At 34.2% G+C, this 27,956-nt stretch overlaps 3 protein-coding genes across 19 annotated transcripts; 2 read left to right on the forward strand and 1 right to left on the reverse strand.

Annotated features, from left to right (window-relative positions):
- The first annotated feature begins 22 nt into the window (after positions 1-22).
- LOC105428245 (protein FRA10AC1 homolog) lies at positions 23-2,820 on the forward strand. Its single transcript, XM_011640429.3, has 4 exons — positions 23-279; positions 891-1,056; positions 1,196-1,355; positions 1,454-2,820. The coding sequence occupies exons 1-4, from the start codon at positions 173-175 to the stop codon at positions 1,747-1,749; spliced, it is 729 nt and encodes a 242-aa protein (XP_011638731.2). The 5' UTR covers positions 23-172; the 3' UTR covers positions 1,750-2,820.
- On the reverse strand, positions 2,535-19,785 carry Nt5b (5' nucleotidase B). 11 transcript variants are annotated; one of them, XM_089071700.1, is made up of 11 exons: positions 19,383-19,785; positions 16,777-16,902; positions 6,405-6,463; positions 6,192-6,265; positions 5,899-6,112; positions 5,400-5,823; positions 4,937-5,093; positions 4,598-4,838; positions 4,272-4,509; positions 4,059-4,178; positions 2,535-3,975 (listed from the first exon to the last, which is right to left on the reverse strand). In XM_089071700.1, the coding sequence occupies exons 1-11, from the start codon at positions 19,644-19,646 to the stop codon at positions 3,808-3,810; spliced, it is 2,085 nt and encodes a 694-aa protein (XP_088927826.1). In that variant the 5' UTR covers positions 19,647-19,785; the 3' UTR covers positions 2,535-3,807. The 11 variants fall into 11 exon arrangements, with proteins under 11 accessions (XP_088927826.1, XP_088927827.1, XP_011638738.2 ...); XM_089071701.1 differs by lacking the exon at positions 19,383-19,785 and adding an exon at positions 18,015-18,208; XM_011640436.3 differs by lacking the exon at positions 6,405-6,463 and having other exon boundaries at positions 16,781-16,902.
- SecS (Sec synthetase) lies at positions 19,447-27,876 on the forward strand. Of its 7 annotated transcripts, none has more exons than XM_011640434.2 (6): positions 19,447-19,585; positions 21,227-21,473; positions 21,555-21,828; positions 22,117-22,492; positions 22,675-23,171; positions 23,413-27,876. In XM_011640434.2, the coding sequence occupies exons 2-6, from the start codon at positions 21,360-21,362 to the stop codon at positions 23,676-23,678; spliced, it is 1,527 nt and encodes a 508-aa protein (XP_011638736.2). In that variant the 5' UTR covers positions 19,447-19,585; positions 21,227-21,359; the 3' UTR covers positions 23,679-27,876. The 7 variants fall into 7 exon arrangements, with proteins under 7 accessions (XP_011638736.2, XP_088927834.1, XP_011638737.2 ...); XM_089071708.1 differs by having other exon boundaries at positions 19,453-19,585; positions 21,286-21,473; XM_011640435.2 differs by lacking the exon at positions 19,447-19,585 and adding an exon at positions 19,994-20,947 and having other exon boundaries at positions 21,286-21,473.
- Positions 27,877-27,956: the final 80 nt, after the last annotated feature.

Consider the following 27,956-nt stretch of genomic DNA (forward strand, 5'->3'; position numbering starts at 1 on the left):
TGATTGGTCACCAAATACAGAAGCAAGATTGTTGCGAACGCGGTGCCATCTGTTTTTATGTGTCATATGAGTCAAAGCAAAGAGCTCAGGCTTCTCTCCGGTGAAAGAAACACGCATTGCGATCAACTAAAGGATAGCTACATCGAGAAGACACAGAGACTCGACGACAAAGATGTTTCCGGCTTACGCACATTTATCGGCTTACGACAGGCACAAGAAACTCGTAAACGACTACTTGACAATCTACGGAAAGTCTGTATCTTCATTCAAGCGAGACACGTATGTTGAATTTTTCGTTTTATAATTGGGTGTAGTAGAAGTTTTGTTAGAAGAACTGTTAGAAGATTGACATTGTATCACATTGAATCTTCATTCATTTTCTTTTGATCTTATTTTTCTTTTGGTCCTTACAATAATATACTAGGAGTATCTTCAAATAATATTTCATCAAATTGACCATTATAACTAATGCAAAAAATGTGATGTGTATGGGGCACTAAATAGTTTTTGCTTTAACTCTTTATATTTTTATATCTGATATTTATATTACATACTTTTGTATTTGATTGAAATAATTTTGTTTTTGCATATTTTTTTAATGCTGAACATTATTTAATTTATATTTATATTTTTTCATTAACATGAATTAATTAATCGAATGCATTGACTAGCTAACACAGTTTGATTAAGCATTTTAGAAATTTCTATTACGTTTATTTTGTTTGATGGCAAACCAGTTAGCATAGGACATTTAAAGAAAGCTATATTTTTAAGAAGCGTATTCAATCTGATGAGTTCTCAAAATATTTCTTTACAATGGATTTATCATTAATTAGTAGCATGTGAAAATTATAACTGGATAACTTTATAACAGCACTTGACGTTTCGAGGTCCCGAGACAAGACTGATCATGATGTCATCAGAGAGAATCATAGATTTCTTTGGAATCAAGAAGATGTCCCGGATACATGGGGTGCAAGATTGGCTAAAAAATACTACGACAAATTGTTCAAGGAGTATTGCATATGCGATCTTACATATTACAAATATAACAAGGTATAAAATACATAATATTTCCTTCTTATATTTATATTTTTGTATTGATTGGATTAGATTTTAAATAGATTAAAAAATCAGGATTATTAGATCATATTAGTTTACATAAGTTTAATAATACATAATAATATGTGTATAGGTTGCTCTGAGATGGAGAACTGAGAAGGAAGTAATAGTTGGAAAAGGACAGTTTGAGTGTGGCAGTAAAACATGCCAAGAGAAGGAAAATTTGCGTTCTTGGGAACTTAATTTCGGCTACATAGAACATGGCGAAAAAAAAAATGCATTAGTAAAATTAAGTATGTCTTATATATTTACTTTAAAAAAGAACGTAATTATATAAAGTTATGTAAGATTATTCGTCTAAAATAATTATTTCTTTTCTTTTTATATAAAGGACTTTGCCCAGAATGTTCGGTAAAACTTAATTATCGATCACAAAAGCGGGAGGTGAAGAGAAGAAAATCTTTGAAGCGTTTAGATACAAATTCCGAGAGTAACAACGACGTGCCTACTGTATCCAGTAATATAGAATTAAATAAAGAAAGAGATTCTAATTTGGCTGAAATACAGAGCAGTGAGAATACTGATGCAGATAAATCTGAAAATATCTGGAAAGAGAAGCCGACTGAAGACATAGAAAAAACAAGAGAAAAAGAATTTGAGGAATATCTGGCAGATTTACTTATGTGAATACAAGCTTTCGTTATAATATGTAGTTCAACGTGATATTGTAAATAGATAACAAGAAAAATAATTTCATTTCTTATACTTTAATATTTTGTTTAATTTTTGTACAGGTATTTGTTGTTAGCGTACAATCATTAATTATAAAATTTTTATAATAAAATATTTCACATATGAGAAATGTTTTTTAGTGATATCTTTTATGTATTCAAGAAAGCTGAAAAAAATAAAAGATAATTTAATCAAAATAAAGTTATTGTTAAGTCATCTAAACAAATGATAGATGATATAAGAAAATGTATAAATGCATAAAATGTATATAAAAAGTGTCGAAAATGCCTTCATATAAAGTTCTATTAATTTTTAATATATTTGAGTTTATTATTTAGATTTATTATTTTATTCTCTGTTCATGAATCAATGTAGATGAAAAATAATGAAAGATGATAAATAAAATTGATATTTTTGGAAGTATATCGTTTTTATTTACACATTAAACTCCTTCTTTAATTATACTACATGTATCATGAATTCGTAAAAATTTAGATTTTTTTCAAATATGGAGAACAAAAATTATATAAAAATTATGGGTTCATGAAAAAAATTCAACAAAAATATATAGAGAATATAATTTGATCAGAAATGATGTTAATTAAAATTTAAAAAATCACGATTCTAAGATTCCTTGAATTTTAATATGTTTGCAAATTCCTACCATAAAAATTCGAGTTGAAATTTATGAAAGGAATGTAATGAAATAGAAGAGATGATACAGGTCAAGACTCTAAATATTGCAATTTCGTAAACTCTTATTTATTTATTTATTTTTTCTTTAATATTACATGAGCAAGACTATGAACTAAACAGAGACAGGAGAATGTAACGAATCTAGGCACGCACATTTTAAATACGCTAAAAATTCGTGCGTATTCCAATATCAAGGCATTTCTGGCGCCCAATATAAATTACCTGAATTACAACATATTAATTGTATAATAACAAAATATTTTCCTGTAAAGAAATATAAATAAATTCTATGAATGATATATGTATGAATGAGATTATATATTGACATTTCCATAAAAGTTTTTTAGAATATTTTTTTTAATATTCTGAAAATCTTAGAATATTATAATTATGTAAAACGGAATAAATTTGTATTATTGTATATATGTGTATTATTGATCTCAAAGTTACAAAGAAATAAATATTCTTTTGCATTCGATTTCATTCTATTGTTACGAACTCTATGTGATAATTAACAATGTGTTCTACAATAATTTAATCGTATACAAAGTGGAATATTGTCTTATTTCCTTCCAGTGTAAAGTCTAATATTTTTAACACAAGTTTAATAATTTATTATTTTTCAAACCAGATTTAATTACATATTTTATTTTTTATATCTAATCAAAATTAATATCTATTGACTATCTATATAATTTGAAAAATGATTGTAAAAGATTATATTTTATATTTGTTCTGTACACCTAGCCTAAATTGCACAATTCATTATGGTTTGTTGTATCTCATTCAATTTCTTCATTATTTCAATTACGGTATCAGTTTATATTATATATAAAAAGAGTGAACTAATTCTCAATTTTACAATAAGTTCAATATCTATTATCAAAACTTCAATGTAATACTTCTAAACTTTAATATATGTATATATAATCATGTGAAGTTAATATACAACATATACAATAATAAAATCTAATATGTGTAATTTAATGTCTAAATATTTTATAATTGTGCTAATTATTACATGATGTCCCAACTAAAAAAGTATTAAATATTTTCTCTCTTAAGGAATCAATACAAATATTGTGCCAAGAATCGGCTCCCTATCATCGATATGATTTAAAAAATATAAATTACCCTATATATATGTATATATATATACATTTTGGGGCTAAATATCGGAAAACACTCGTCATATGCTACAATAATTCCTTAAAACATAAAATTCTACATATTCGTTATATATTCGTTTCATTTTTTCAGTCGATTTCAGTTTTTCAGTAAGATGAAAAATAGAGTCGAATATCATAAAATATAACTTCAATTGCAATTTGTGTTTCTCGTAGACACTCTCATTTGATTAGCTTGCTTCTGCGAATCGCTATCTTCATCGCTGCAATCCTCATCATGTGTATGTGTAACATTACGCGGCGTTTCCGGTCTTGCATGTGGAATTTGATTATTAAAATGGTCCACATATAAATTTTTCTAAACAGAAAATATAAAATATATTACTTTAATATATTCTCATATTAATCAATTAATGTCATGATATTTTTACAATTACTTACAGAAGAAGGTCGATTATGTTCTTCTTCCTCGTCTGCCAATTTAAACGTTCTCGAGCGACTAATCATCGGCGTTTCCATAACGAACCTTTGTTCATGCGCCACCGTACTCTCATGGGGCATCTAAAAGTATAATAAGGAGAGTTTATAACTGCCTCATGAATAAAAGATAAATCTTGAGTAAATCATGTATTCTAAATATATCATATGACTTACCAGCATGGCAGGTGCTCTGAACATATATGAAAAAGGATAGTAGATCAGATTCAAGAAAGACGCCGCGTACAAATCGGCGTACCTTACAACTTGACTGCTGAAAAACGTTTGTCTACTTCCACTACGAAATAGAGAACCCATCATACCATAAGCTAGATCCATTTTGTGCGTGACATCTCTTATGGATGCGCGTAACTTAGATATATCCGGCTTTTCCTTTGTACTACTATCTAAATTTCTAAACAAAATAATGAATGAGATATATTAATGCAAGTATATTATAAGTATTTTATATGTGTTTAGTTTTTATTGATTATGTTACTCACTTATACATTTCGCCGAGCATAACATCTAGACTTTGTAATTCGGCAAACAATTGACACTTGTCGGTCCAAACGTGCAACTCTTGAACCAACTCGGGGACAATTAAAAATGTCCTCCATCCTCTTATTTTCTTACTCTTTAAAATATCACCAAATATATGATCACCAACGTATAATACATCTTTTCCTTTTGCGCCAATTAATTCTGTAAACACGTCGCACGAGCCTCCCGAATATACTTCCCCTATTTCAAATAAAATCAAAAATTAAAAATTTTATTTATAATCGAGCAAAAGTTTTTTTAGATTACATTTTAGATTACATTAAGATTGATATGTTTACCTGTATGAAGCGGTCCTTTGTGTGTACCAAGTTTTAAAGCGCCCGTCTTCGTATCCACTTGTCGTAAGATTGTCCCTTCTCCAAAGAATAATGGCTTCCTGGCGTCTACTACAATTGTGTCGAAATAGGTTTCCCAATTTCTATGTGGCTCATCAGGCTGAAATGAGAATAATATGTTTCATACATACAAATTTTTTTATTATTTTATTTAATGTGAGTATATATGATATACATTTTGTAATAAGAAATATTGTTGGATCATCTTTTTGAGAATTTCTCGTATAAATATTTAAATTCTAAATTAAATATAAAAAATAAAAAATTTATGAATATTATAAAGTAAATTACTTGTCTAATATCGAGGAATTCTTCAAATTATTAATTTTCATATATAACTGCTAATTCGTTTGAGGCAATTTTAAGAATAGGAGAAAATATTAACAATGAATGGGAGAAAACATACCCGTGCACCATATGGAAAATCGAACAAATACGTCATAATTTTGTCCGTGAAAACGTAATCACTGTTAGTTAATAAAAACACTTTTGCTCCGCTCTCTCGGATTCTCGTGAGGAACATAGGTAATCTCTCGTCCTTCTTTACGTATTCATCCAAGTTCTCGATAGTCTTCGTTTTCAGATTACCATGAAGGTGTATCCAATCTACCGCGTTTCGAACATCCTGAAATATGCTTTTGAAGCTCATAGTGAGCTCTCCTTCTTTCACTCCAGTCTTATCTCTGGTATATTGCGGTGAGTTTGTGAAGAAGTCTATCAGACACGCCAGCAGATAGGTCTCCGGTAGATTAAACAAGGTATTGAGCACGTAAACTCTAGACTCGTCTAATTGTAAAAATTTATTTGGATAAAGCTCATAGACCTGAGAACTGAAACGAAACAGACCAAGTGAAAAAAGAAAAATGAAAGAACAAGATACGGATATTATTTTCATCTCTTCTTACTGTTTCAAGAATTCGAAGCCGTGGACACAGACTAGGATGTTCCCGTAAGCGTCCACTTTCAAGAGATTCCCGTACAAGGTGTCGAACCATAATCCACGAACGGGAAAACTAGGATCGTATTCAAAGGCCTTGATTTCCTGCGGATACCCTAAAGACACTAGACGATCCTTGAGTAGATTAAAGCCCAATTGCTCATACTGTGGCGATTTGTACTCTAAAACATTTTGTATAACATAACTTTGTTTATCTCGTCCTATAAAACAGAGAAATATGTAATTCATCAAAATAATTACCTGCCAATGTGTAATCCATGTCGAAGCCATAGAACTTGATGTTCTCCAGGTGAAGACTCCGATTAACGAAGATTCTGCAAAGAACAGTTCAATTAAATAACATCGTAAATTAATAATACTGATTTCCTGTAATTGTAATATAATTGTAATATAATTTATTATTTTAAAAGTAGGTATTTTAAAATCAATTTAAAGAGGAAAATTCGACGAAACCTATTGACGATGAGTTGTCGCGGCATATCAATGAACAATTCGTTTTCCTCGACATCTTCCTGTTGATAAAGAAACGATAATCGTGATAATCTCATAAATTCAGAATTCATTTCTCGCCCATGCTGCTCAAAATAATAATGATTTCGTTATGGATATTAATGATGGAAAAAGCTGTATTATTAAATTTGACATGTCAGACAAATTTCATAGATACCAATAAAGTGTTGATAATTGAGTAACAAAAGATTTTCTTCTCTCTCTTTCTTTTCCTTTCCCTTTTTTTTATGATTTTTATTATTAACCTGTATTAAGTAACAGTATGTCAAAGTTAAGAAGATCTATAATGTATTCAACAATTAAGTTTACAAATCTACCTATCGATAATTTTCACAAGATGATAGCTAATAAAATAATGCTCTTCCAAATCATGAAAAAAATTATTTTAATTCTGATGTTGGTTCTGATGTTTTAATAAGTTATAATCTTAATTTTCAATTTTATATTTTTTTATATCTCATCAGCATTTCAGCTTAGTGTAAACTCAACGTAAACGTGGTAAATTAAATTTCCATTAAAATCAAGCAGCTTCCTTAAATAAATGCTACTGTGGAAATTCATGCACATGTAACAATTACTCTCGATACACAGTGTGATTGAATTAATTATCTCAAACCGTGTGAAGCCACAAAGATACGCTGCTTATCGTCGCTCGAAGCAATCATGTTGGAAGTTATGCATTTTGAAATCGAGACACGTTTTTAGTTCAACTTTCGAAAGTGTCAGAATATTCAAGTCGATAAATCAAAATTCCATAAGTGATTTTTTTTGCAACACTAACTGATCAAATTGAGTTCAACATAAACATTTAATTTTCTAATCTCGATTACAAAAAATTCTAAAATTTTAAAAATTTTCTTCGTTAGTATAATAAAGCCATTCTTATGTCTGTTTTTGCCAGATTATTTTAATCTTGATTTAATTTATATTTTATTTTTTTAATTCCACAAACTTTAAAAAAAAATAAAAAATGAATTAAATCAATTAAATTAATTTACATTTATAAAAGTGAATATGAGTCTTTAGAAAGCCATAAGGCTAATATCGATGCAGAATGAGTATTCCAACCAAAAAAAAAAAACCAAAAGATCAATATAAGTATGCACAATAGAAATGTTCTTTGCACTAATTAGCAATCTAATAATTTAAAATAAATAAAAGAATCTAATAATCTAAGCAATCTAATTTAAAATAAATAAAGGAAAATATAAAAATATGAAAGAGAAAGAGGGAATTGGAGAATTCCCAAAGATATTGGAAACATAAATAATCTTCCAAATCTTCGTAAACTTTCCAAACTACTTCGCACTTCTCGATCAAGTTACTTCTCTCTGCTTATGTTAATGACAATCTAAAATAGAAATGCATGTATTTTTATTTTATACATATCGTTTCCAGTATTGATTAGAATACTCGCATCTACATCACACTTCCGTTCTGCGTCAGGCTCAGCCGTTTGATTCTTTATTTATAAATTTAAAATTTGTTGGATTTTCGCTTTATGTTAAATATTTACAAATCTATACGAGTAAAATGGAGAACGGTGAACTTACTCATTTTGGACGCACCGTCGCGAATTCACAAAATTCGCAGCTGGCAAGGCGTCGTTCTTCATATCCTTCAGCCACATTTTTTCGCGGAATATCAACTAATCATCAGTACCCTGCGATCGATTTGCGTTTATGTTATCAAGCACGGCATAAGTGTGCTATGTAACAAAGCCGCTAAAGAGATGAGTCAAACTCGAGATAAAGTATGTCTAGGTGATAAAGTATGTCTAATATGTCTAAATTCGAAAACTTCCATTTAAAGCAATATATACAATAAATGTCATGTAATATAAAGATGGTGTTAGTGGTATTACATTGAATTCAAAATATATGTTATAATTCCAAAAACAAACATCTTTGTAACTGATAGGAACTTTCCTTTTATTTTACGCTTCACATTTATTAAATGTAGATTTAATAATCATTTTACGCGTTATTATCCAAATTTATAATAATACGAAATTCACAATGGTAAAATCTTTTTATCTGTAATTATATTTGAAATTATATATATTAAAATTATAAGTAAAATTTCGTATAAATCGCTCCGATCATATAGAACGGACTAATAAAGACAATTAAACACAATAAAAAGGAATGTTGTTTGACACGCTGATGATAACGCTGACACAACAAATGATACAACCTTGCGAAACAATCACATGAGCTCAAAAAGAAGTCCTTCTTTTATTAAAATTTGACAAAATTTTCAAAGAGAAGAAGCGAAATATCCTGACACCAATCGAAGAAACATGACGCAAGTAGTACACAAAGAGAACGCGCGTTCACAGTTAAAGGAAAACTGTCTGCGCAAAACGTTCTGTGAAATCCTACTATGTGTTTAGTCGATCGTTTCTGAATCGGAAAAGTCATCGACTCTCGATGACGTACTCACGCAGACGAAAGCTCTCGAGTCGGATTACCGTAATGTAAGTTGCAGTTCGGAACGAGCGAGCGTGTGAAAGGCGTTGCTTTGATGGTGAAGAAAAAAAAATAAATAATGACGACGACGACGATGACGACGACGACGATGCTGTCTGCTCAATGAGCAACCGTCAACTGGTCCGAGACGAGCCGCCGGAGTCGATTAATACGCAACGATGGGAGCTAATTCATCGTCTTCCGGACACAAACCTCCCCCAATCGGAGATGATCGCGTGCAGGACTGCTGTTCAAGTTTCGTCGCCGACTAGATTAGAGAATCCCGTGTCTATGTATCTGTAAGGATACGTACATATGTACGTGTGTTGGGATTCACCTCGTAATTACGATGTCGCTATTCGACGCGATGGTGAACGCACATGTTGGTGCACCGACGAAAGGCGTGCGAAATAAAACGCGTTGAGCAACGCGCTCGTCTCTCCCTCGTTCACACTTCCCTCATATTTTCTCCCATATTCTTCTTTTTCGTCCGAGTCGCGAGAAAAAGAGACCGCTGCTTTCCTTTTCCTACGACGTATCGATGTTCCCGCGAACTTTACGGAACGGATAAACGGCTCACGCGAATCCATCCGGTTGCGCCAGGTGAGTCACATCACTTGAGATACACGCATGAGAACTTGACCTTATCCAGTCTAATTTTAGACATCCTAAAATCGTCGATTTCGATCCTACGGTATGAACTTTGAGTACGAGGCTCGCGTTATCGTATGCACGGTATGTGGCCCCATCCGTCCGACACGAACACGCGATTAGAGATCGCTTACGTACGACTCGATCCCATTTGTCGACAATGTGCGATGTTAAATATGCGTATATAGCTTTCTTTTTTTTGTTATGCCATCCTTTGTGAGATTATTAAAGTTTTCTTTCGAGAAACTACTCCTGATCCCCTTTACGATGGTTATGTATATTGCAGTTGATACTCCGAGGCAATTTCGTCTTAATATCTGATTTGTTTAAGAAGATATTTTCAACGATTTCGCGTAATTTTTCTTGATAATTAATTGCTCCTAACACGATTTTCTTATCTCTATGGATTTTTAGTTAAGTCGGTCAAAGTGTTGCAGACAGGAGGATGTGTGCATATCGGCACGCAAGTCACGACTGAGACACGCACCGCTTGCACTTTCACCAATCATTTATTCACGATATCCATGTCGCACGTTACATCCGCACATAAAATTATTTTAATAGTTTACTTAGTTAACTTTCAGTCAACATTACGTAACTGTGAAATCATATATTCATTTTTCAATCTTATTCCTTAGTAATCAAGTAATCTTATAATAAAAATGAATCACAAGTCTTGTATATCAGAGATCTGACTTTTATAATAAAATATTTAAAAATTGAAAAAATTGTTAGGCCATATTCCAAAGTCAATGTTTGTTTACACATTATGTAAATTTTTTTCAACAAAACAATTTGAGTAGGAGAGAGCTATTAATTATTAACTATGAGTTAAGATAGAAAAAAGAAAGGGGCATTTAATAAAAACATTGTTAAAGAGAAATTTAAACCGAGTGCGTTCCAGGTCCTACTTTAAATCCTAATCAATAGATATGAGAAAGAAAATCACAGAAAATCTGAGATATCTTACATATTATTTTTAATTATTAATCCGTCTGTATATTTGATATAGATAAAACATTACTCGAAGATGACAGTTAAAACATTGACAGATTCAACGTTTGTAGCGTAACGCTAATAACGACATGAATGAATTACACGCGTTTACTATTGCGACGTGGAACTTCTCACGTTGTGCCAGAAGTGTCTGCCAGTGACTGAAATAAGTTGTGCTCGTTGCGTAAGTTCTTGATCATTACTCTTATACAGCGGAGGCAGTATAAAGGCAATCATCATGGTAATTATTGCTGCATCAATATTCATCAATATTCTAAAAAAAAAAATGTCCGTTCCACGTAGTGTTCCACGATGGGTCCCACGAAAAAGAAAAACGTTTGATCAATGTGATGACGTTTATCAAGATGTGTTTCAAACAATAATTTTCTAGCGATGTAATTCTTGACAAAACTCATTAAGATTGAAAGATAAAAGAACGTGTCTAATCACTTTATTTGTAAAGTTTCATGTTTCTTATTTTGTTGATTATAACAATATGATATCGAAATATTTTGTTGATTATAACAATATGATATCGAAACGACTTTTTATCTTTGTCGAAGATAAATATACTAATTATTTTATTATTATTATTATTATTATTATTATTATTATTATAACGCATTGTTATGGAGTAGTGCTTTGGAGTAATACTTTACTCGATTACGTAGAACATCAGTTGTTGCTACTATCTGCTTAGTGAAGAAACTTGTTTGCGTCGCTGGAAATTTTTAGTCGCTTTATCGCAATTGACTCACAAAAGCGTCTTGACAGTTCTTGGTCCAATCGGGTACGATGAACATGCAATACGAGAATAAGAAGGAGAAACGTTTAGCGCCGTTACAGAGATAATACTTTTTTTTTTTAAACTGTTACATCGAGTATAATTAATCTCTTCATTGTGCGTCGTTCATAAATACGAATAAACTAAATAAATGAGTTTATCAAGAATTATTTGTGTATTTTAAGCAATTATGTTGTGCGTATATAAATTTTTTTTGTTAACTCCAAATACAAGATAGAAAGAATAAATTTACTAACAATTGTTAATTTCAAATTAACAATATATAATTAATTTTATATTAAGTAAATTAATTTTATATTAACTCTAAATATGTATATAATATAAATAAAAAGAAAGAAAAAAAAGAAATGGAAAAAGACATTTTTCTAAATATTTTGTTAAGAAGTTACTGGTATGTCGTGAGAATTACAAGTTGGAAATAATTGCACACAATGAAATAACTGCGGTTAGCACAATAAAATTCTAAAAAAGATTACTAACGTTGCAGAGTGACGAAACTCTTTCATTATCTAATAATACCATTGAGCGCGTTAATCTATCCCGATTATTCTCTCTGTGTACCGCTCCGATTGATTTCCCGCATTGTTCCTCCCGCACTGATTATAGTAACGATGAAATAGCGAGCATTACACATAGTGCTTTTAGAAATAAAAAGACCGATAAAAGCACAATAATGATTATTTTCGTCTTCAACAAGAAGACGATGAATTATGATGCCTGAAGAAACGCCCTCGATCTTTGAGGTTTGGCACTACTTCGCTCTCTGACACAAGACGATAAATTTCCTCGTCAATAAATTGCAACTTTGAACGCGGGAATGACTACTTGAAGAATATTGCAGTTATTCGAGATATAAGAGACAGCACATATGCAACATTCAAGAAGTGCATTAAAATGCAGCCATTCGAAGAATCTACCTTTCATATCCTTCATTTGTTTTCTTCACGAGGACATTTGTTTTCTTACAATGGACATTCTATGGTATTTATTATGGTATATAAGGAAAAACGTGTGAACATGGTGTGAACGTGTGAATGTGATAAACATGAGACGAGAATAATAATAATAATATACGATGTAACGCAAGTGAAAAGAAGAAGAGAAAAACCGTAAAATAATTTTTCTCTTTTTTAAGTCGCGGTCTCACACGGCTGTGAGAATCGGCCGGATGTAATCGGCCGAATCCGTGGATGTATCGATAATAAAATTCGCGAGTTTGATACAACATCGGGGGATTGCTGGATTCAAAGCGGTAATCGATCGGCGAGCGATGTCTCGAGAGGCGTACCTCTCAGTCTTTGCATCAGCACCGTTACACGAGCACTGCAGATCGTTGTGCGGCAAACACGCGCGCGCGCGCGCGCACATTATCGGGAGATGCGACGCCGCGTGCATACATCCACGGTGTTTCCCGGACCACGTGAAAATATCCTATATTTTCCCGGACGCAAAATCGATGCCGCGACACGACACGCGAATCCTTCTCCTCGCGCGAGAAAATTTCAATCCCGGCGCCGCGCCGCGCCGCGCGGAGCGAGAATCGAGAGAATTCACGCCAAGGATTTTTCTTTCCTCGAGGGTAAGACACTCGAGGATGAATGCCGCGGTGCGTCGGGGTAAAACGATGAGAATAAATAAACGACCGAAAGTACGCGAGTTTGTTAGAGCGAGCAATCTGGCGCACACATCTTGATCTTAATGTACCAGAAAGCGATCTCGTATCGCGACTAATCATCTGGGATGCCACTCCCAGCAATGAGGAGTGGCGTGATCCTCAACGATCGGAATGCGAAGTAAAATAAGTTAAAATTAGGCTGAAAACTCTGCATTACTCGACCCAGGGCCAGATTCTATAATTGGAGTAAGGCGAAAAGTTTCGCCGGGGTGAACTGACGAGGTGAACTGTGTCTTGCATGTCGAAGCCGCCTTATCACGTATTAATAACGCCGCGTCCTGTGACCGGGTCCGCTTTTACCCCGGCTTTAATATGCAGAATCCTAGATTTACCTGTGCCCCAGTTCGCGCTTATCACTGCGGGCGCCGTGCGTGCCCTCGTTGTAGCTGTCCAAGTCTTGCTCGCTACGATCGTTCCTGGTCAGTCCTACGTTAAGGCTGAGCATGGTACGGTGAATCGATTCCTCGGGGAATACGTTCGAGTCATCTGGGAATCGCACCCTCGGTCCTGCACCGTGAAATTCGAGTCGTCTTCGTTGCAATTAATGAGAATTCGAGTTCCCGCGATTAATGAGATAAGTCCACATTCGCAAGCTATGCATTTCCTCGCGATTTTTCATAATATCCGCGAGATAAAATACACTGAATTTAAAACTGCAAATTCTTACAAAGCCAAAACTAATTGAAGCAAAACAAAATATGATTTGTGCGAGATAAATTATTTAACATTTTACTCTGTGCTGAAAACAAGTTTTACGGATTATGGACTTGTTTCATTATATCGAATCCTCTCACTTCTAAGAAAGTGATTTAGAAGAGAATAATCAATAATTAGTTTGCAAAAAATATTTTTTTTTATCATTTTGAACCAGGCAAGGTGCTTTTTAAATTTTTGCTGTAAGCAAAATAATTGAGGTTTAATATGCAAAAAATGGTTTTTTTATAATATTTGAAAATTTTTTTATAAAGAAAGTTATCCTTGAAGAAAAAAGGTAATGATTTCCTGAAATTCTCATTAGAAATCACAATATTATTCATTCCCTATAAAATGCATTTTTTAAATTTTAATTTCTTACTTTTTAATTATGTAAAATTTAGAATTTTAATATAGAGTTTTGCTAATACAGACTTATGTTATCTTAATAAAATTCTGTATTAAAATTTTTCATAACATGGTTAAAGAATAAAATATGAACCTTCCCCTACATTCATAACTACTGATCAGAATTTCAAGATAATGACAAGATAATGATAAGATCATTAATCTTCTTTATAAAAAAAATCTTCAAATATCGTAAACAAGCTATTTTTTGCATATTAAATCTCAATTATTTTGAAAATATTAACGTGCTGGAAAAATTCGATTTGCGACATTCAAAAATCTATAAGAAACACCTTGGTTCAAAATAATTTCTTGTAAATTAGCGTAATTAACGAGACACTTCCATATATCTCTTCAAGTATCATTAATATCGCGCGCGATATTTTCCAGCGCGAAGTCCGATCGTATTGATTATTGAAAGACAGATTAGATATATAAAGTTAACACATAAATAAAACCGTCGTGCAGCTCGAAACTACTATGAAAAATCTACAAAGAAAGCAACACGCGCGCCAAGCAGTTGCGCTTGGAAAAAAAGAGAAAAACGATAATTACCAATAGCGTTGTTCGGCGATGTAATGATCACATCGACATTTTGACGATTCATCGCGCAAATTAATGACGGTGCGAGTCGTCGATTTTTCGAAAACTCGAGCGGCCGAAATGCGATGTGAACCGATCGCTGATCACGTAAAGTCTCCGCAGTCCTCCTCAAGTTCCGTCCCGGAGGAGTGTAATGTTGTAATGACGGAATGGTACAACTTTCGACCGTGAATCGCGGACAAACAGCACGATTCCGTAGTCTGACGAAAGCACGGAGAAACGATAAGAACGCAGCGGATCAAGCCCAAGGGTCAATCGCGTAACGAAAGCGATGAAGAAGTCAGAATGATCGCGACTCGCGTGATACCCCCGTGATTTTCATAGTTTTCTTACGGATTTTTCTGCTCGGAAGATAAGAACGAGAGTGAAATAGATTTTTATTGCAACAACACTTGGATGCACTTTGCTATTGTTAACCTCGACAAACCAAGAGAGAACAAAGAATATTACAAAATTGATCGTGTGTACGTGCTCAAATGTCTGTTTTGGAACGTGGACTATCTCGATGTTGCCCTCAGCAAAGATAACACGTTAACGCACATCATCTGCGTCATTTTCGATATTCCATTGGCTTATTTCAAAATTCCTCCGTCGGACATTATGCAAATTTCCATGACTTTTATCAGTTTTTTGTTCGGTTTTTATCAAACGGTTATTTGGAGAATCTTAATTTAACGTTAATTTACTTTCGAAATAAAAAAATCGCGAATGAGCTTCCCAATATTTATAATTATAATATTTTTTTAATATTTATAATTTACAAGTATATATAAATATTTATAATTTTTATCATTATTAAACGATTATTTGAAAAATCTTTATTTAACATCAATTTATTTTCGAAATAAAAAGATCGTGGATGAGCTTCTCAATTATTTATTTTTTAAATATTACTTATTATTTAAATATTTTTTTATATATTTACGATTTACAAATTTAAAAAATCTTTCTTGTGCTTTCCTCTTAAGATTATTTGCTTTAATTGCACCTGTATATGTATCGCTGCATGACATTAGCCATGGAAAAAGAGAATGTCGAGCAGTCGTCCCGAAATACATCGCGGCCGAAGTGTATCATTTAAACGAGTTATTTTTACGCGGTACACGTGAATTCATTTTCGAAAATGCGCATTGGTATATTTTTGATGCTGTCGCAAGTATTAGAAAACAGATGAATATTGGTCCAAAAATATTCCAGAAGTTTGTTCATCGAAGTAATGTTAGCCCACGCCTTTCGAGCGTCGAGATAAATTAAGATCATCGCAAAATAAAATCTCGTCGAAGGGCGTAATAACAACTGTTTTAATAACTTCGATAATTTATAGCTTTCAATAAAATTAGCGTAAACACGTACGAAAAATCCAAATATTTACGAGGATTTCGAGTGCGAGTAAAAACGTGTGAACGATTAAATTTAGGATTCTTATCTGCGCATACAGTTCATCGTTGTTGTGTTGATAATACTTTATCCTCGAGTATAAAATACTTAAATATATTCGTAATTTGTTATCTTATGTGAGCAAGTTGTTGTTCATTGTTGTTCTACCAAATATATTCCCATCAAAATCTATTTAAAATATATTAATATTTTAAATAGATTTTGATGGGAATATATTTGGTAGAACCAATGGAAACGATGATATAACATCGTTTCCAGATGAAACGCATCGTGTTTGAAATATTTATGTCACTTGACTATTGAAAGACATAAAACTAATCTTTTCAACGATTAACTTAAACATCGTATGTAACTTGTTATTCATCTTTTTATATTATGTCATATATTTTTTACATATGCTGCATATTTTATAGCTATTAACATAACAGCTATTAACATAAAAATTAATGTTAGCTTATAGTCACGTATGAATATTTAGAAATTGAAATTTATATCTATTGAATATCGAATATGTAAAATGCAAGATACAAAAATATGACTCAAAAGTTTCAAAACATATAATGACTTACAGATAACATAAAGACGTGTACACAGGTGATAAAAAGAGGCACTTACTAACCTCTGACTGGCTTGTCGGTACCACTTTTTGTTACCACTCGGATCATTATCATGTTGTGGTGTGTTAGGCCCCGTGTTCTCCTGATCCCCATGCGCGTTACAGTTTTCAAGCTCCATGATTAACTGCAAATATGATTTACACAAATATTTAATAAAATCTTTCTTCAAATGTATAGCTACTATATACACATGTATTTATGTATAATATTATTATTATTTAAAAATAAACATTCAAATTTGTTTAATCGTTAATGTTACAAAAGCAACCATTTTTCACTGTTTCTATTTTTCTAAATTAATCTTTTGCCTCGTATTAAAAAGTTACAATTTAAAAATTTTCTAATTTTTCATCATTACTCACTCTTTATCTTGACACAAAAAAAAATAATCAAAATTAATCAAAAAAAGGAATGGTAAAAAATAACCGCTTGATACTTGTAGTGTTAAAACAAATTTAATATTAAGAGAAAATTAAAAAAATGTTTTTAATATTAAAAATATTATAAAAGATTTTTTAGCCGCAATTTGAAGATTAAAATTTTAGTAGAGACCATCGAAAAATTCATCGTGTTAGCGCAATAACGATATGTTGCTTGCCAATAGTCAATATTATATTCGCGCGCTGGGTATGCGATGCATTTTGTTGCAACAATCGAACCTTCCGTAAATTATAATACGAGCGATTCGTACGCAAAAGATGTGGCAAAACCGGCGATAATTTCGACAGTTCAATTTCCGACACGCGAGACACGCGAGAAAATGCTTAACGATTTACATGACCGTTTCGTCGCAACGTGAACGTGAAGATCGATCTCGCATGTTCGCGGCGTCGAGACCGTTGAAAATGAAATGAAATGATCATTGGGTTTCGAATTCCTCTGCAAAAGAAATATTCCTCTATTATAATCGCCTTCGCAATCGGCAATCAGCACGACGATATCGCGACGGCGTTTTCGTCGAAATTCGACGGAATCGATGTGCGGTTTCTTCTCGAACGAAATAAGAAATCGATGACAATTTTCCCACTGTACGATACTCCGATGTATTATTTATGTGAGAAACGCATGGGAGAAAGATAGACAGCTCGTTCGTATATTTTCTCTTTTTCTCTCATACACAGTGCAACGTTACGCGTCACGCACGCACATACACACACACACGCGCACGCACACGCACACTTCATGCTGTCAACGCAGAGGTTATAGTCCAAAAACGCGGAAGCTCCTCTTTCGTACCTCGTCGGCAGGACTTTCTTATCGCTCTAATGACGGATGCAAAAGCTGACGATTCCCACTCGCAAGATCGTCCGTGACGCTGCGAGTTGTCATCTGAGATTCGACAAGCGAAAACGAACGAGCGAGCGAACGAACGCCACACCCTTCCACTGTACAGTTTCACGACGCACTGAGGTCAATTCACTGAAATACGGCGACCTCGGGGCGCAGGCGCGCCAACCGAACGCGGCGAAAAGTCCTCAGTGCGCGTCCGGCGCGCGACATTTGATCATAAGGGAAACGTATAGCGTTACGACGATCGAAAATTGATCGCGATGATAAATGAGCTACTCGGTAACTACTCGATTCTCGAGCACGATGATACTGGCAGTGACGTAATGTTTGTTGTTGCGGCCATTGTTGAACGGCATAGACGCAATAAATACGAACGCATGACGAATCGGAGCGGGAAATCGATCGTGTACTTTGAAAGGATGGAAATTACAAAAGTGAGGAAATTCATTGGAATATCTGCAATTTCATATATCTAAATTTAATAAATTTCCTCATTTTTTTAATTTTCATCTCATTTTGAAGGATATCAACCTCCAGATGACGAAGAATTCCCGACATGCACAAATATAATCTAGGAATCGAGAAAAATTTTGTATCCTTCTAAAATATAAAAATTAATTTAAGAATAATTAAAGGTTTCGTATGTTTTTTTTTCTTGCAATATTTTAATGTACGAGTCTGACATGCTGAAGCATACTTGAAGGAATATCTTTAAAAATACACGTGCGTATGATAAATAATTCACATAAGCTATCTTGTGATATCCCTCACGTTGCTGTTAGAAATTTATCGCACTTGATGTAATTTCAGCCTTTTTTCTTCGTAGGCTCTTGCTTGATATATCCGGCAGTAGCAGCCTCACTCACAAGTCGGAGGGTGGGGAAGGTAGATCGATAAATCGGTAATAATTAATGTGACAGGAAGAAGCACGGTGTACGAGAATCAATTTCAAGAAATTATTGAAACTCGTGTTGCAGATCGTACAACCGCGACGTCTTCATCGAAGGCGAATCACATCGCGCTGCAAATGTAAAAAGAACGAATCTCCCATGTTTATAAGAATACACGGAAGAAAATACGCAACAGAGTCGCGCATTCTTCGCGAAAAATCAGTTGAAACGATTTCATGCGTGAACACGACTTAAAAAAAAAAAAGAAATGGGAGAGAAAAGCATTTGGTAAGAGATGCAACGAATCGCTTATCTCGTCTTCTCCAGATTTGGCGGCATGCGATTTTCGAGAGACAGGGGCACAAGGGAGGGAGGAGCGGAGGGAGGCAGTGAGACACGTGTAATTAAACAATAAATGATGCACCTGTCGGACGGTCGAGGCGCGAGTGACACGCGGTGCAATCGGACCCGCGGGGATGCCGCCGTCGGCGACGGCGACGGCGGACGGGTTTGTCCGTGGCGCCGTGCGTGACCCGTCGTCGTCGTTCCGTCGTCGGCTGAACGCCGAAGTCCATGGTGTAGCGGCGATAGTAGGAGTAGCAGTAGTAGGAGGAGAAGAAGAAGGAGGTAAAAGCCCGTGCCTCGCGATCCTCGAGAGCCTCCGCCACGCGTACGCGCCGCTGATCATCGTCGTCGACTCGCCGCCGTAGCCGTTGTCATCGTCGGCGACGAACGTCGCGAAACGAGTGACAGCTCGCCGTCACCGTGAACGTGAACCGATTACGACGTCGCTCGCGGTCGGTCATCGCTATTGCGTAAAACTAATCCGATTTAAACGGCGACCTCGCGCGTGCATCTCTCCCCTCCCCCTTCCATCTTCGCCGCTCCCCTTTGTCCTTTCCGTCACCGCCGCGGCTGCATCTCGCGGCTCGTTTTCGCGGGTCTTACCGTGGATCCATCATCATCGCGTCGCAGTAAAATCGCTTCTGACGTCGACAGAGGGAGGCGAGAGGAAAGAGAAGGAAAGGAGGTGGTGGAGGAAGAGAGTAGAGGAGAGGAGAGGAAATGCGATAGGGACTCGCAGTCTCCTCTCGCTCACGGTACGCTCTCTCTCACGGGAGAGCGATGCGTCGTCGCGCGGTGCGCGGATCGCGGTGAGTGGTACGCTCGCGTCGCGGCCCAACCCACTTTTTGATTTGTGGTGCCGCTCGGTGTGCCCGGAAGGTCCGCGAACCATGTACCCGCGGTGATACCTCGAGCAGTATATTCTCCCGCGGTCGGGTCTCCGGGTCCCGGGTATCGCGTTGCGCTGCTCCGTCTCTTCTCGTCTCACCTCACCGCGCTTCGCCTCGCCCACTGCACCTCCAAACGGGTATGGAATTTTGCGGGACGGTGATGCTCCGACGAGCTCCCCTAGCGCGTCCACATAACCTTTAAAACCCATCGCCCTGGGATATCGCGTCCGTTCCTCGGCTCGACACGCACGATGTGTACCGCGCCGTGACGCGCGATGCGTCATCGACTGTCCTCGGTCTGCATCTACTGTCGGACCTTCATCGAGTGGTTACGTTGCCTCACGGAAAATCCAACGATCCTTCGACGTTGAGCTCTGCCTCGCCTCGGAGGAATCGCGAATCGGTCTAGTTTCCCTCGTTGACGTTCTCATTGTTTGCATCGTGACCCCGAACCCCGATACACATGCACTACGTGTTCGTTGTGTTGTACCTGACGATGTTTAGTTTGATTCTGTTCTGTATACTTTTGTTCACGCGTGGCGTCATCTCGAGGATACAATCTGTTCTGTACGTTTGAGTTGTGTTTCTGTTCTCATATCGAATTATCAATAAATTTTCTTTTTCTTCACGCAAAACGGATTTGTGTTTTCATTTATTGTACTCACACACTTTCACATCGTACCACATCCGGATCTCCTGCATTTCTCCCTTACACGCCAATTCTGCACAGATATTATCACGTACTTAAGTACTCGTAAGTATTAAGCATTAAGAAAAGAAAAGAAATCTTGCATATCATTCATCTTTTCTTTTGGGCAAAGCGTTTCTTTTCAGATTATTATTATTTTTATTCTTGCTGGATCTCCCAAGAGTATGCAATTTTCTTCATCTAACATTCAACAATTTAATCTTCTGGATTGTAAGATTTAGGAATGCGTTATTGAAACAAAAATCAATCGTCATATTAGTGTCATATTAGTGTGAGAAATAAGACCAATATTTTTTTTATTACTTATATAATAATATTCTATAGCTGAAATAACAAGAGTGACATGTGATCTATGGTAATCCATTTTTTGCTGATTATCAAAGCAATGGTGTACTAAAAGACCAAACGGTAACGTACATGAACTAAGTGACCAAGGGAACTCATCAAGTTGAAAAAAATGAATAATCAAGCGTTTAGTTTGGCGGAGAGGCTGATACCTTCGACCTATGTGCAACAGGGCTTGAATGCCAAGAAATCCCGGGAGAACCTTATACGGCATTTTATCGAGCATGTAAGTTTTGAAATTGGAACTAGCATAAAGTAAATATTGCTTGATATATATTTTATAATGTAATATTTGTCTCGTGAACAGCGAAAATGGCCAGAGGAAGGCTGGGACGACGCGACGATAGAGGCATTTTTGTCAGATTTATCACAAATGGACAGCAATAATTTTCCCTCGAATTGTAGTGTTGGCGAACGCGAGGCGAGAATCGTGTCGAATATCGTCGCGAGACGACATTTTCGTATGGGACACGGCATAGGTAGATCCGGCGATCTAGAAGAAGTACAACCGAAAGCTGCTGGTAGCAGTTTAATGTATAAATTAACTAACTCCTTAGTACTTGAAGTTATACGATATATGGGTGAGGAAACAGTGATATATATTATAGAGAAAGTGGAACATTTTCATATATATTTAATAATTAGAAAAAACTAATATTTTTTGTGATTTTAAGAGAGATAAAGTTTAATGTGTGCAATTTATTCTTTTCAATTTATTTTTTCAATTTATTTTATTTTTTTATTTTTGTTTATTTTGTTTTATTCCTGACTTATTTAAAAAGAATGTGTATAGAGAATGGCTTTCTTCATTAACATAATGTTAAATAGAATTTATATGTTGCTTTTAACTGGGATATTTACAATTGCAGGAGTGAAGAGCATAGCAGGCTGCTTTCTATCACCAATGGCTACAGGAATGAGCCTAGTTTTATGTATGTTAACGCTTAAGCAAGACAGACCACGTGCAAAATATGTTTTATGGCCTAGAATCGACCAAAAATCTAGCTTCAAATCTATAATCACGGCTGGATTAGAACCCATTGTTATCGAGATGCAAATAATAGGAGATGAATTAAAAACCGACATGCAGAGACTCGAGGCTCAAATGGCAGCCCTAGGCGAGAGCGTCGCTTGTGTACTTACAACAACTAGCTGCTTTGCGCCCAGGTCATGCGATTCTGTAGACGCGATCGCGGCTCTTTGCAGCCAATACAATATACCACATTTGGTGAATAATGCATATGGGTAGGTAAAAGGATACACATGATTCTTTACGCGTATATATATCTGTAGATCGATATCTTGATACTGAAGCGACCAACGGCAGAATTTCTGTTTGAAAATTAGAACTCCAGTTTCGAGATATCGAAATATATATTCCGAGTGAAAACAATTTTACTGAATATATTACACTATATTGCTCAAAGCTTGCAGAGTACACGATGTATGCATCTCATACAAGAAGCGTCAAGAAAGGGTCGCGTGGATGCTTTCGTTCAAAGCACGGACAAGAACTTTCTAGTTCCAGTGGGTGGTGCCATCATAGGCTCCTTTGACAAGAATCTTTTAGATCGCATATCGAAGATGTATCCAGGACGTGCAAGCGCGAGTTCCGTTATGGATGTAATGATAACGCTGTTGAGTCTTGGAATGGCAGGGTACAAGCAATTGATTGCTCAACGTAAAGAGATGTATTCTTACCTGAAAGATGAATTGGGAAAGTTAGCGACAAGGCATGGAGAGAGGCTATTAGACACTAAGGGTAATCCAATATCCATGGCTATGACTCTTCAGTGTCTAAGTCATCAGCACGATAACAAGCAAGTTACTATGCTAGGATCAATGCTATTTCTGCGTAATGTTAGTGGTACTAGAGTAATAACGACTACAGATTCTAAACACATCGTTTCACATAAATTTGAAGGTACATACTTGGAAGTATAACTTCTAATATCTTAAAATTATTATATATATTCTTTAATGGAAATTATAAACTATAACTCAATAAATTTAATTTTATTAAATTAATAAAATTAAGTTTATTAAGATATAGTTTATAATTTCCATTCAAGAATATCTCAAACATCTATCTCATTTATTTGCATTTTTATCCTTGTTAAAGATAATTCTGGTTTTATAATTGTTTTATGATTGTGCCAACATAGGCTGGGGTGCACACAACAGCAATTACAGAGTTCCATATCTAACTGCTGCGGCAGCGTTAGGCATGAAGCGATCTGATGTGGATGCATTCATTCAAAGATTGGACAAAGCTTTAACGAAAGTAAGGAGGCGTTCGGCGCCAGTAACGCCCACTGCATCACTTGCCGGTTCTAGCATCAATGGAGATGCAGGTGGTACTGGTGGACCGGGAGAATCTAGCACAGCCTCAACTAGCCGTGCAAGTAGCAAAGACAGTTTAAGAAAATGAACCGTAATCAACGCAACTGGCCAGTCCAATCAGCACATTAATATCAATTTGTAAGTAGCTTATCGCTTACAAATTGACATCCATAGCATGTTTCTGAGAAATGCGATTTGAAATTGTTCCTTTATAATTATATCAATTATATATTTATATTGACAAAAGTTGTACAAAATCTGAAAAAAATTTAATGTGAAAGACAAGCTTAAACCTTTCTAAAGTTTAAAAACTATATATAAAATACATTTCTTAGGAGGAAGGGAAGAATAAATATGTAGAAATTCTTTCTTCTTCTAAATAAAATAACAGCAATAACTATTGCTATGTTAATATTTGAATATTGAAAGAAACAATAATCTATAAGCATCTTCGCAGAAACATGCTAGATACAAATGTACTGATTCGTCTGCCCATTTGCGTTGAGATACTGTCAATTTAAACTACATACGAAGGATAAATCTTCAGACATTAAAGAGTGATCAAAATTAATACTTGAAAAGAAAAGAAAATGGCAGGAAACACGAGGCATTCGGAATCTCATGGCTCTATTTTGGAGAGAGATAAGCGCTGGCCGCCGATATATAATTGTTGAGTATGTTCTTTATTGAAATGTATATGATATGATCATTTATAAAGACACAGATAGAGGCAACATTGAATTCTTACGTTCAACTCTCTTTTTACCTTCTTATTTTTTAATACAGTTTGATATAAACACGTAAGAGACATGTCAATCAAAACAAATCATAGGTTTGTTTATATAATACATAAATTCCTTTTCTAAAAGAATAACTATAAAATTTACAATTCTGTCAACACATGTAACAATATCCATTATTCTAATCGTTTGTTATATTTACCATTATTCTCATAAAAGCATTTCTTATATAATTTATCATTAACTTATGCACATTTAATAGAATTGATTGTTATTGATTGATTGATTGCGTTATGTAATTTGTTACTCTTAAATAGAGACTATACATAAAGAATGAGAAAGCTCTTTTTTTATTTAAGCAGAGTATATTCGTGTTTACGGCATTAGTAAAATGATATATTATCTGTAAAAAAAGGAAGTAGTAGTGAGAAATATTTATGGAAACACACTATTAGGAAAGTATGTCAAAATTTAGGTACATAGTACACGTAATGACACAACGTGGTATACGAACATGTTAAATTGGGTTTATAGAAAGTTTGTAATATGTAGATAGAGATATTATATATTTGGTTTGTCCCAAAAAAACGACAAGAATTAGAACATGATCGTATTATCAATTTGTTTTTCACGCAGATATTATTTTTAATTGTACTGTTGTATAATAAATAGAATAAACTAGGACTATGTTACATGAATATTAATATTATTTGATTAATATTATTTAGTACTATTCACAAATAACATCGATTAATAACTCGTGCGCGCACACACACACACACACACACACACACACACGCGCGCGCGCGCGCACGTACACACATACAATCTACACATAGATTTATACATATGAGAAAATATGTCTATATGTATACAGATGTCTATCGTGCATAGGTATATATATGTATATATATATATATATATATATATATATATATATATATTTATACTTGCGCAACTCTCATTGCGTATAAAGAATAGTTTATTTGAAGTTTCACGCAATTTAGAAAATGATATATCAAAGTTGTATTTATAAATATTTAATAGAGATAAAAAAGAAGTAAACCGATAGAGGGAGAGATTACTAGTGCTGTTAAAACTTTATCAAGCATGTATAATTTATACAAATAATGCAAAGCATGTATAATTTATATAATTATAATGCCTGTTGCACTTTTTTTAAATAGTAATGTTGATTATTTATATTGTTAATTTTTTATACGTTTGACTTTTCTGTAGTGCACATTTTACATTGAACGTCGGGGTGAAAGATTATTAGTCGGTAAATCATCCGATAAATTGACACAGCAGCGCGAAATGACTTTAAATCATGGAGGTTTTCAGAGTGTATTATTATTATTACGAGTAAAAGAAACACACGATTAGCATTTAATTAAAAGCTTAGTTGACGGCTTATTAGGATAGCAGTACTAATCAAGATTTTGTGAAGCTCCTAATAATAATTACTCAATATATTATTCTACTAATAATTATATAGAATTATATTTTTCAATTAATTATAATTACTATGTCTCTTATATAAAGAAACAATCTTTTAGTACATATATATATATATATATATATACATATAAATACATCTTTTCTTTCCAAAAGTTATATAATTTATAAAATATTCTAGCTCCCTATTTTTTCTCCATGAATTGTTAAATCTTTTTTAAAAAATCAGTTCCAAATTAATCAAAGAAAAATGTAAAATGTGGCTCAGTAGATTCGGAACTATACATACGGCAATACTCATACTTTTAGACTTTATACTCATACTTTTAGATTATATATATATATATATATATATAATATGTAAGTTATATACTGCTATTGTATTGCGTATTTTTCGACCGTAAGTTATAAATTATACGTTTTATTAATTCGTTTATCTCAACAATGAGTGTTACATACAGAAAAGAAATCTCTAAGATGTAGTAACAAAGAAATCGCAAAATTACTGTTATAAGGAAATCATATATGATGCTATAATAGAAAATACACGTTTCATTGACGTTATGATATTATTTAATAAAGAGGAATATATGTTGTGTGTGTGTATATATATATATATATATATACACATATATACATAATATACATGTATGCACGAAGCGATATTTATATCATGACTTGATGTATTCGGGCTATTATTGAAATCGTGCCATTTCAAATTATACAGATAATCACTTAATAATTTGTATCTTACATTGAAGATTTACCTTTCATTTCGCTTCAGCAAACAAATAATTAAAAAACGAAATGATTCCAAGTATATCTCCTTTAATTCTATTCATTCTTATGCTCAAGCAAGAAGATATTGGATTTTCTCGAAGAGCAATAGACAAATCAGCCTATATATGTATTTATACATGTATATATACATATGCATATATGTGTGTAATAATAGGAAATTATTCTAGGACACAGGCATACTTATCTTATAACTCGTACTCGTAACATTCCTATGTAAATAAAGAAGTCTCTGTCTTATTTGATTCACATTCCATTTTCCAGCTGGGTTTCCGTGCAATAAAAAGGCCAGCTTATACTTACTTTACATACCGTTACACGCCTTTCACGCAACAACGACGATATTGCGGACCTAATTTCTTCACTTTTCTTGAGTTCCGCCTCCGACGCAGAATCGGTCCGGCTCTGACTGGCAGTTTCATTGTCTTTTTATAACGATATATAAAATGATATTCTAACACAGACAGCGAATGCGTTGATTCGAGGAAGCAGCAGCTATGTTCACATAGAACAATGTGTATTTATATAAGGAATAACATTATTTATATATATATATATATATATATATATATATATATATATATGAAAAAAGATATATGTATTATAAATATATGCAAATTGACTTGCTGTATTAAAGTTTAGGGCGTCGGTATCGCGAGTGAACAGTTAAGGCTTATCGAATATACACAAGATATATTAAGAACGTAAAGCGAAACAAGATAATCACTTGCACGCAAACGTGTTCTCCAAAGAGCATTTGATTTTTTTTAATAATGTGTATCGGGACATCGGTGGGATCCGCAATCCGCCTTGACATTGTAAATAACACAATTGCTTTAAACGGCTCATCATTAAGATACGCAAGAGACAAGAGAATTTTAGAAGCTGAATATCATGAAGATAATGTTTCTTTGAGATATCTCTTCGAGGCATCTCTCTTTGGTAGTAAAAACCAATGTCTCTCGAGTATCCAGATGGAAAAAAAATGATTTAGAAGAGAAGAAAAAAAATGTGTACAGGACTAATTCTCTGAATATGAAGACGCGAGATGAGCAGATCCCGATTTTCTCATATATGTTTCTCTGGAAAGCGTACCACCTAGCTTCCCTCCGTTCGGCAATTCAAAGAAAGAGTCATGACAAGCTGGACATTAATCAAACAAAATAGCGAACAATGTAAGCGGCGTAATGTACGAGCTCTTCCCTAAATATGTGATTACCGTGTAATAGTCAACGCTTTATTTGTAATATACGCAACTATTGGATAAATAAATTAAAAACTGTTAAGCGACGTAATTTGTTAAGAGAGGGGGTGTATTAGCGATTATCGAAACATTGATATAGAAAAAAAAACAAAAATTGATTATTTCC

Source organism: Pogonomyrmex barbatus, unplaced genomic scaffold, assembly GCF_055798465.1.
Source record: "Pogonomyrmex barbatus isolate J1 unplaced genomic scaffold, ASM5579846v1 scaffold12, whole genome shotgun sequence".
NCBI lineage: Eukaryota > Metazoa > Arthropoda > Insecta > Hymenoptera > Formicidae > Pogonomyrmex > Pogonomyrmex barbatus.

Excerpts from the sequence above, each read along its gene's own strand:
- LOC105428245 (XM_011640429.3), top strand. The coding sequence starts at position 173 with ATGTTTCCGGCTTACGCACATTTATCGGCTTACGACAGGCACAAGAAA. Across the intron at positions 280-890 it reads TCTTCATTCAAGCGAGACAC|GTCCCGAGACAAGACTGATC; the intron begins GTATGTTGAATT and ends TGACGTTTCGAG. Across the intron at positions 1,057-1,195 it reads CATATTACAAATATAACAAG|GTTGCTCTGAGATGGAGAAC; the intron begins GTATAAAATACA and ends ATATGTGTATAG.
- Nt5b (XM_089071700.1), bottom strand. The coding sequence starts at position 19,646 with ATGATCAGCGGCGCGTACGCGTGGCGGAGGCTCTCGAGGATCGCGAGG. Across the intron at positions 6,464-16,776 it reads GACAAGCCAGTCAGAGGTTA|GAAGATGTCGAGGAAAACGA; the intron begins GTAAGTGCCTCT and ends CTTTATCAACAG. Across the intron at positions 3,976-4,058 it reads AACATAATCGACCTTCTTCT|AAAAATTTATATGTGGACCA; the intron begins GTAAGTAATTGT and ends TTTTCTGTTTAG.
- SecS (XM_011640434.2), top strand. The coding sequence starts at position 21,360 with ATGAATAATCAAGCGTTTAGTTTGGCGGAGAGGCTGATACCTTCGACC. Across the intron at positions 21,474-21,554 it reads TACGGCATTTTATCGAGCAT|CGAAAATGGCCAGAGGAAGG; the intron begins GTAAGTTTTGAA and ends TCTCGTGAACAG. Across the intron at positions 23,172-23,412 it reads CGTTTCACATAAATTTGAAG|GCTGGGGTGCACACAACAGC; the intron begins GTACATACTTGG and ends GTGCCAACATAG.